This window comes from Petromyzon marinus, unplaced genomic scaffold, assembly GCF_048934315.1.
Source record: "Petromyzon marinus isolate PM22_M1 ecotype Great Lakes invasive population unplaced genomic scaffold, UKy_Petmar_22M1.pri1.0 PM_Scaffold_23, whole genome shotgun sequence".
In the NCBI taxonomy this organism is placed as follows: Eukaryota; Metazoa; Chordata; class Hyperoartia; order Petromyzontiformes; family Petromyzontidae; genus Petromyzon; species Petromyzon marinus.
Window position 1 is genome coordinate 594722 of NW_027423202.1, and position 10234 is coordinate 604955.

Consider the following 10234-nt stretch of genomic DNA (forward strand, 5'->3'; position numbering starts at 1 on the left):
TTAATTAGGACATCCAAAAAAGGTATCTTGCCATCTATTTCGACTTCCATGGTAAATCTGATGGCTGGGTGTATGGAATTGATGTGGTCGAAGAATTGGTCTAGAGCAGGCCGGCCATGTGGCCAGATGACAAAAGTGTCATCCACGTACCTCTTCCATAAGGTTGGGCGCAGAGTGGCAGTCTGGATGGCGTCAGTCTCAAATTTCTCCATGAAAATGTTAGCTATAACTGGAGAAAGGGGGGAGCCCATTGGGGTGCCCTCAGTTTGTTTGTAGAAAGTTCCATTCCAAGTGAAGTATGTATTGGTTAAACAGTGTCTCACCAGGGGGGGTACCTCAGTGTTTAGTCCTTGATGAACCAAGTCTTCAATGATTGCAATGGTGTCAGGTACAGGAACCTTGGTGAATAAGGAAACTACATCAAAACTGACAAGCAGGTCGTCTGGGGACAGGGAAATACCCTTGATTGTTGATACCAGGTGAGTAGAATTTTGTACCGCAGAGGTGGTCTTTCCAGTGAAAGGACGCAGGATTTCAGACAAAAAACGAGCTAGTTTGTAGGTGGGGGGAGCTGATAGTAGAGACTATGGGACGAAGAGGTGTATCAACTTTATGTATTTTTGGTAAGCCGTATAATCTTGGTGGCCTGGCAGCAGAAGGTTTCAACGAAAACTGTTTAGATTGATCAATTAATGCGGTTGAATCAGAAATTATTTTGTTGGTTTGTGTGACGAGGCTGTTGGTGGGATCTCTTTTTATTTTTGTATAACTACCATCGTCGAGTAATTCTTTAATTTTGTTGTTGTATTCTATTTTATCCATGATAACAGTAGCATTGCCTTTGTCAGCTGAGAGAACTACAATATCATTCCTCTTTTTTAATTTATATAATTCAAAACGCTCATCTTTGCTGAGGTTGCTAGCTGGCATCTTAGCGTTTTTGAGGGTTGCAGCGATTTCAGATCTTGCTACGTCTGCAGCGATGTGACCCAGGCCCCTGAGAGCAACGTCTACTTGGGCAATTATATCATTAACTGGTATGTGTTTAGGTGTGACTGCAAAGTTTAGACCTTTAGCTAAAACGGATTTCAGACCATCGGAAATAGAACTGTTACTGCGATTAATTACGACTTTATTAACGTCTAACTTTTTGGTGTGTGGGTCCGGTCTTTTGTTGAATAGGAGGTTAAATTTGGAAATCAGGTTTTCCTTACATTTGGTCGACATAGTAGCAGCTGAAGAGGCAGTCATATTGTCTACATGTTCCCAATCCGATGTGGACATTATTGCCGTCAATGATAAGTGTGATTTGTAGAGTGTCTTGTCTAACTGATCTAGTTCTGTGCGTATAAGTCTGATTTTTTCTGAGATAAGAGCTAAGCTAGTTTTGAAAAGAATTCGTTTCGCATTAGAAGAAGTTACAGTAGCAGAGGTGAGTGTAAATGCGATTGGTATTACCCCAGAGTCGCGGCATCTCTTCAGGAAGGTGAGAGACTCGATCAGCTGAGCTTTCTTATCCCGGAGTTTGTTGAAGGATCTTAAAGTTATGTGAAAACCCTCCCCGTAGAGGCGATTAAATTTTGATTTAAAGCTTTCGTGACTGCAGTAATTCATATTCTTAGTTTTTTCGGTAAAGTCACGTTGAAGAGAAACAACAAAATAACAAAATATATATAAAACAATAAAAAATTCTCACGACGTTTCGACCATAACTCAAACGGTCATCATCAGGTGTGTCGGTTTGCATAAATTTATTTTGAAAACGGCATATTTATTTATATATTAAAAAAATAACGTTTGCGTCACGCGCAACGATTGGCTGTTTGCCAGGACTAGTCCATCTATTTTTTTTTTGAAAAGAGGAGGGGGGAGACGAAATTTGTTTTTATGTATGCTGTCTGAAAGGCACTGTAAGCGTGAACAATCAATCAAGAACTGAAATGATTTATCAAATCTTTCCAATGATTGCTAAGATAGAATCCATCTTCTCGGTTGAAATTGTCTCTGTGTTTGTATATGTGGATAGCCTCATGAACGAATCTCTCATGGAAGCCAGATGGCTTACAAAGAACCTCCGTCTTGGAAAAGTCAATGGCATGTGAGCCTACTGAATTAGAACAATGATCTGCTACGGCCGAGGTGTTGGTCCTACCGTGTTTAAGGTCTGCTTTATGTTCACGAATGCGGTCCGAGATATGGCGTTTGGTTTCTCCAATGTAACTACTACCACAGAGGCAACTTAGTTTGTAGACACCAGGGTATTGTATGTCCGGAATCACATCTTTTACAGACGGAACCAGATCACGGATTTTATGTAATGTGTTGAAACGGACCTGGATCTTGTGTTTATTCAAGATTTTGGAGATCTTTTTTGTGATCCCAGCAATGTAGGGTAAAGTGATGGTTTTGAAAGGCTCCTCAAGAGGGTTCTTCTTCATGGTTTGAGTGATAGCTTTGCGGATTGTATAGTCGGAGTAACCATTAGCCCTAAGAGCTTGGTGTACGTGCTTGAGTTCACTGCTTATGTGTTCCTGGTCGGATATGCATTGGGCTCTATGATACAGAGTCTTGATGAGAGAATTCTTCTGTGATGGATGGTGGTGGGAATCCGGTTTCAGATAAGCATCCGTATGGGTAGCTTTCCTGTAGACAGAGTGGCTCATTGAACCATCAGGTCTCTTTTTAATTAGGACATCCAAAAAAGGTATCTTGCCATCTATTTCGACTTCCATGGTAAATCTGATGGCTGGGTGTATGGAATTGATGTGGTCGAAGAATTGGTCTAGAGCAGGCCGGCCATGTGGCCAGATGACAAAAGTGTCATCCACGTACCTCTTCCATAAGGTTGGGCGCAGAGTGGCAGTCTGGATGGCGTCAGTCTCAAATTTCTCCATGAAAATGTTAGCTATAACTGGAGAAAGGGGGGAGCCCATTGGGGTGCCCTCAGTTTGTTTGTAGAAAGTTCCATTCCAGAGAGACCACCTCTGCGGTACAAAATTCTACTCACCTGGTATCAACAATCAAGGGTATTTCCCTGTCCCCAGACGACCTGCTTGTCAGTTTTGATGTAGTTTCCTTATTCACCAAGGTTCCTGTACCTGACACCATTGCAATCATTGAAGACTTGGTTCATCAAGGACTAAACACTGAGGTACCCCCCCTGGTGAGACACTGTTTAACCAATACATACTTCACTTGGAATGGAACTTTCTACAAACAAACTGAGGGCACCCCAATGGGCTCCCCCCTTTCTCCAGTTATAGCTAACATTTTCATGGAGAAATTTGAGACTGACGCCATCCAGACTGCCACTCTGCGCCCAACCTTATGGAAGAGGTACGTGGATGACACTTTTGTCATCTGGCCACATGGCCGGCCTGCTCTAGACCAATTCTTCGACCACATCAATTCCATACACCCAGCCATCAGATTTACCATGGAAGTCGAAATAGATGGCAAGATACCTTTTTTGGATGTCCTAATTAAAAAGAGACCTGATGGTTCAATGAGCCACTCTGTCTACAGGAAAGCTACCCATACGGATGCTTATCTGAAACCGGATTCCCACCACCATCCATCACAGAAGAATTCTCTCATCAAGACTCTGTATCATAGAGCCCAATGCATATCCGACCAGGAACACATAAGCAGTGAACTCAAGCACGTACACCAAGCTCTTAGGGCTAATGGTTACTCCGACTATACAATCCGCAAAGCTATCACTCAAACCATGAAGAAGAACCCTCTTGAGGAGCCTTTCAAAACCATCACTTTACCCTACATTGCTGGGATCACAAAAAAGATCTCCAAAATCTTGAATAAACACAAGATCCAGGTCCGTTTCAACACATTACATAAAATCCGTGATCTGGTTCCGTCTGTAAAAGATGTGATTCCGGACATACAATACCCTGGTGTCTACAAACTAAGTTGCCTCTGTGGTAGTAGTTACATTGGAGAAACCAAACGCCATATCTCGGACCGCATTCGTGAACATAAAGCAGACCTTAAACACGGTAGGACCAACACCTCGGCCGTAGCAGATCATTGTTCTAATTCAGTAGGCTCACATGCCATTGACTTTTCCAAGACGGAGGTTCTTTGTAAGCCATCTGGCTTCCATGAGAGATTCGTTCATGAGGCTATCCACATATACAAACACAGAGACAATTTCAACCGAGAAGATGGATTCTATCTTAGCAATCATTGGAAAGATTTGATAAATCATTTCAGTTCTTGATTGATTGTTCACGCTTACAGTGCCTTTCAGACAGCATACATAAAAACAAATTTCGTCTCCCCCCTCCTCTTTTCAAAAAAAAAATAGATGGACTAGTCCTGGCAAACAGCCAATCGTTGCGCGTGACGCAAACGTTATTTTTTTAATATATAAATAAATATGCCGTTTTCAAAATAAATTTATGCAAACCGACACACCTGATGATGACCGTTTGAGTTATGGTCGAAACGTCGTGAGAATTTTTTATTGTTTTATATATATTTTGTTATTTTGTTGTTTCTCTTCAACGTGACTTTACCGAAAAAACTAAGAATATGAATTACTGCAGTCACGAAAGCTTTAAATCAAAATTTAATCGCCTCTACGGGGAGGGTTTTCACATAACTTTAAGATCCTTCAACAAACTCCGGGATAAGAAAGCTCAGCTGATCGAGTCTCTCACCTTCCTGAAGAGATGCCGCGACTCTGGGGTAATACCAATCGCATTTACACTCACCTCTGCTACTGTAACTTCTTCTAATGCGAAACGAATTCTTTTCAAAACTAGCTTAGCTCTTATCTCAGAAAAAATCAGACTTATACGCACAGAACTAGATCAGTTAGACAAGACACTCTACAAATCACACTTATCATTGACGGCAATAATGTCCACATCGGATTGGGAACATGTAGACAATATGACTGCCTCTTCAGCTGCTACTATGTCGACCAAATGTAAGGAAAACCTGATTTCCAAATTTAACCTCCTATTCAACAAAAGACCGGACCCACACACCAAAAAGTTAGACGTTAATAAAGTCGTAATTAATCGCAGTAACAGTTCTATTTCCGATGGTCTGAAATCCGTTTTAGCTAAAGGTCTAAACTTTGCAGTCACACCTAAACACATACCAGTTAATGATATAATTGCCCAAGTAGACGTTGCTCTCAGGGGCCTGGGTCACATCGCTGCAGACGTAGCAAGATCTGAAATCGCTGCAACCCTCAAAAACGCTAAGATGCCAGCTAGCAACCTCAGCAAAGATGAGCGTTTTGAATTATATAAATTAAAAAAGAGGAATGATATTGTAGTTCTCTCAGCTGACAAAGGCAATGCTACTGTTATCATGGATAAAATAGAATACAACAACAAAATTAAAGAATTACTCGACGATGGTAGTTATACAAAAATAAAAAGAGATCCCACCAACAGCCTCGTCACACAAACCAACAAAATAATTTCTGATTCAACCGCATTAATTGATCAATCTAAACAGTTTTCGTTGAAACCTTCTGCTGCCAGGCCACCAAGATTATACGGCTTACCAAAAATACATAAAGTTGATACACCTCTTCGTCCCATAGTCTCTACTATCAGCTCCCCCACCTACAAACTAGCTCGTTTTTTGTCTGAAATCCTGCGTCCTTTCACTGGAAAGACCACCTCTGCGGTACAAAATTCTACTCACCTGGTATCAACAATCAAGGGTATTTCCCTGTCCCCAGACGACCTGCTTGTCAGTTTTGATGTAGTTTCCTTATTCACCAAGGTTCCTGTACCTGACACCATTGCAATCATTGAAGACTTGGTTCATCAAGGACTAAACACTGAGGTACCCCCCCTGGTGAGACACTGTTTAACCAATACATACTTCACTTGGAATGGAACTTTCTACAAACAAACTGAGGGCACCCCAATGGGCTCCCCCCTTTCTCCAGTTATAGCTAACATTTTCATGGAGAAATTTGAGACTGACGCCATCCAGACTGCCACTCTGCGCCCAACCTTATGGAAGAGGTACGTGGATGACACTTTTGTCATCTGGCCACATGGCCGGCCTGCTCTAGACCAATTCTTCGACCACATCAATTCCATACACCCAGCCATCAGATTTACCATGGAAGTCGAAATAGATGGCAAGATACCTTTTTTGGATGTCCTAATTAAAAAGAGACCTGATGGTTCAATGAGCCACTCTGTCTACAGGAAAGCTACCCATACGGATGCTTATCTGAAACCGGATTCCCACCACCATCCATCACAGAAGAATTCTCTCATCAAGACTCTGTATCATAGAGCCCAATGCATATCCGACCAGGAACACATAAGCAGTGAACTCAAGCACGTACACCAAGCTCTTAGGGCTAATGGTTACTCCGACTATACAATCCGCAAAGCTATCACTCAAACCATGAAGAAGAACCCTCTTGAGGAGCCTTTCAAAACCATCACTTTACCCTACATTGCTGGGATCACAAAAAAGATCTCCAAAATCTTGAATAAACACAAGATCCAGGTCCGTTTCAACACATTACATAAAATCCGTGATCTGGTTCCGTCTGTAAAAGATGTGATTCCGGACATACAATACCCTGGTGTCTACAAACTAAGTTGCCTCTGTGGTAGTAGTTACATTGGAGAAACCAAACGCCATATCTCGGACCGCATTCGTGAACATAAAGCAGACCTTAAACACGGTAGGACCAACACCTCGGCCGTAGCAGATCATTGTTCTAATTCAGTAGGCTCACATGCCATTGACTTTTCCAAGACGGAGGTTCTTTGTAAGCCATCTGGCTTCCATGAGAGATTCGTTCATGAGGCTATCCACATATACAAACACAGAGACAATTTCAACCGAGAAGATGGATTCTATCTTAGCAATCATTGGAAAGATTTGATAAATCATTTCAGTTCTTGATTGATTGTTCACGCTTACAGTGCCTTTCAGACAGCATACATAAAAACAAATTTCGTCTCCCCCCTCCTCTTTTCAAAAAAAAAATAGATGGACTAGTCCTGGCAAACAGCCAATCGTTGCGCGTGACGCAAACGTTATTTTTTTTAATATATAAATAAATATGCCGTTTTCAAAATAAATTTATGCAAACCGACACACCTGATGATGACCGTTTGAGTTATGGTCGAAACGTCGTGAGAATTTTTTATTGTTTTATATATATTTTGTTATTTTGTTGTTTCTCTTCAACGTGACTTTACCGAAAAAACTAAGAATATAATTTACCTTTGTTTAGATTGTTACACTGAAAACTAACACATCTTGCTCGATAGTCAATCATCATCAGTTTTTGCAGATAAGAAAGAGCAAGTTCTTGTTCTGTGCATCGATCAGGGTTAGTTTGAATTGGAGACCTGTTGACAACACATACATCACTTGTGTGTAATTTCTTAGGGTAGTAGTTTATCAGTGCGAGTCTTTCAAGCAGATTAAATAACTCTTCATTATTTTTTCGTGGTTGAATAGATGGTTTATTTTGTAATTCTTCTTGCCTTAAAGTTCCAACGATAATGGATTCCAGCATCATATCAAGTTTATTCCAGTCAGTTGGCCTTATTTCACTGCATTTAATCACATGGGAAACTTCAGCACACATTGTTGCTTCGATCTGGGATCTCATGAAATCGAACTGTTTTTGCTTTTCGGCAGGAGTTCGTGCATTATACAAACCTGTCCGGAACACGTATGCCTGAGCTCTGGATTTGTCTTGTTCCATCAGTCTTGAGTACTCTCCGTAAGCGGACTCTAGTGCACGTTGAAGATGATCAATGTTGTCGTAATTCAGGGGATGCTGAAATCGTTTTTCTTTTACACAGTAGCCAACAGCAGAAGCTACTGAAATGATGAGTAGCTCTTGTTCGATGAGTTTTGTTGTTCTCAGTGATTGGCATAATGAATTAAATGAATGTGTGATTTCTTTGTTTTTTTCATGTATTTCTGAATAAGTTGGTGAAAAGTCAACTTTTAAATGTTCTTATGCTTTTGTTAAGATGTTCACAAGATCTTTAAATTCAGATAAATGATTAGGGACTCTTTCATACTCATTCAGCCACTGCATAATGGAGGCGAATTGTGGAAAGCTGTTAACTTCACAACTGTTTGGCTCCATAATAGAGCGCATAAGCTTTTTGATTTTCACCGTTTTGGCAGGTGCTGTAACAAGATTTGACAAAAATGATTGAAAGGCTGGGTGAGACAAACAGGTGTTTATCCAAATTAAATTGCTTTTCGTTTCATCATATAACGTCTGTTTCAAATCAAGTATCTTTTCTAAATTATATTCCATGTCGGATTCTTGCCACTGTTTAATATCTTGCATCACTGACCTGGCTTTAGCATTAGCAGAGACCAATTTATCCTCAAGACCAAAATTTGGATTTTGGTTTGTCAAAAGTGTGTATGCCTCCTTGAGCCTGCTAGCTATCAAGGTATTTTTAAAGTAATCCTTGTGGTTAAACGTGACAATGTCCCACACTGGAACCAATGATGTGCCTAGATCAATGACAGTCCACGTCTTGGTGTTCGAGACAATGTCAGTTTTCCATTGTTGAAAAGAACAAATGCCAGGTGATCCACCTATTGTACCTACGGAAATTGTCACCTTACTAAGAGGTGTAGCATTGTATTTTTCGGAAAATTCCGTTGTAAATTCGGATGCCATCATGCTTTCACCACCACCACCACAGCCACTGCTGTTGTAGGCAGAAGTGGAATACCTTTCCACTGCCTCCGATAGCATATTTCTTTCTTCCTTTTCCTCATCTGAGCTGATGCCCTCTGCTGATGCTTTCCACTTAAATATCCCACCAAAGTGGACAGGGCCTATATGGGCATGAGAGCCAAAGTTCTCAAAAAAACTTCCAAACCTGCTGCTTAGCACGCGCGTTTTAAAAGACTCATTGACGTTTTTTAAAGTGTTTTCAATGCTTTGTAATTCCTCCAACGCCTCATCAGACAGCTTGAGTTGATCAAAGTTCAGACTTCCTGAGGCAAGTGGTAAGTACAGGTATTTGACGCTATGAATGCAGGTATCCGTGGGATTTTTTTGTTGCTTTTTTTCAGTGTGTAATGCCTTGCTATGCCACGAGGTGATTTCTTCATTCAAGGCCTGTAAGAAACCTTCTTCTGTCGTTATGGTATTGAATCCCAATTTTTCCACTGCTGTCTCAAATATGTTTTCCTCTTCAGAGGATGAAAACTCTTGTTGCTTTATCATCGGTTGATGTACTGGCCCAGCAAGATCAAACGACATTGGGATGTTTAGGAGTTTGCCTCTTTTCTTTAACATATCGTTTATTTGACCAGTTCGATACACCCCCTCCAAAACAAGTCCTTTAGATGCATATTGTAAAAGACTTATATGTGATATTGTTCCACGTAAAGTTGAAATGTCTGATAAATCTAACTGCTTTAGATAAGTGTTTGCCATATCAGTGGAATGGTTGCCATCACGCAATGGGTTTTCTTTTGCTCCTTTCAATTCCATTCGCTGCTCTGTCTCAGTCTCTATGTTAGAATTATCACTGCGAGTTAATATTTTCTGATGGATTTGTTCTGGATGCTGCTTTGTTGGTGTATCTTGCTCCTGTTTATTTCCAATTGGCTCACATTGTTGTGATTGTTTTAAAATAACTTCATTGCCAGACATTTTCATTAACTTACACAATGCCTTTTTCTCCCATGAATGCCGGCAATGTGGTTCTATGATTTCAAATTCCTCAGGGCCACAATATTGCAATGCTTGTACATTGGTGATACCCAAAATATCTCGTTGTTTTGTAATCCAAAAAGTTTTATTAAGACCTAAGTCTGTAAGTACTTTGGCAAGCTCATCTTGAGCTTTAATGTCGTGGTCCTCCTCTTCAGACATAGCCTTGAATACACACATAGACCGTCCTTAATTAGTAATACAACATTTTACAATAATACAAATCAATTTATAATTCAGTTGAATATTGAATGTTGTTTTAATCATGAGCATAACAAATATTCAGACGAATAACCGAATTTCATCACCTATTTTAATGTCAAACATCTGTGATAAATATTAAATTAAGTATTTCCAAATACCTACCACGCTTATCTACTTTTTAAATAATAAAAATGAAATAAATATACAATTTTAATATTTAAACAATTGATTGAGTCATTGCAGGTTGAAATTTGGAATATAACAGCACGAAATTAATTCCTTCAACGGGCCCAATATTCTCAA

At 40.2% G+C, this 10234-nt stretch overlaps 1 protein-coding gene across 1 annotated transcript; it reads right to left on the reverse strand.

The window, feature by feature from the left end:
- Positions 1-7436: 7436 nt before the first annotated feature.
- On the reverse strand, positions 7437-9906 carry LOC142922958 (interferon-induced very large GTPase 1-like). Its single transcript, XM_076063899.1, has one exon. It carries the CDS (start codon positions 9887-9889, stop codon positions 7994-7996), a length of 1896 nt encoding a protein of 631 aa, XP_075920014.1. The 5' UTR covers positions 9890-9906; the 3' UTR covers positions 7437-7993.
- Between the last annotated feature and the right edge of the window lie 328 nt (positions 9907-10234).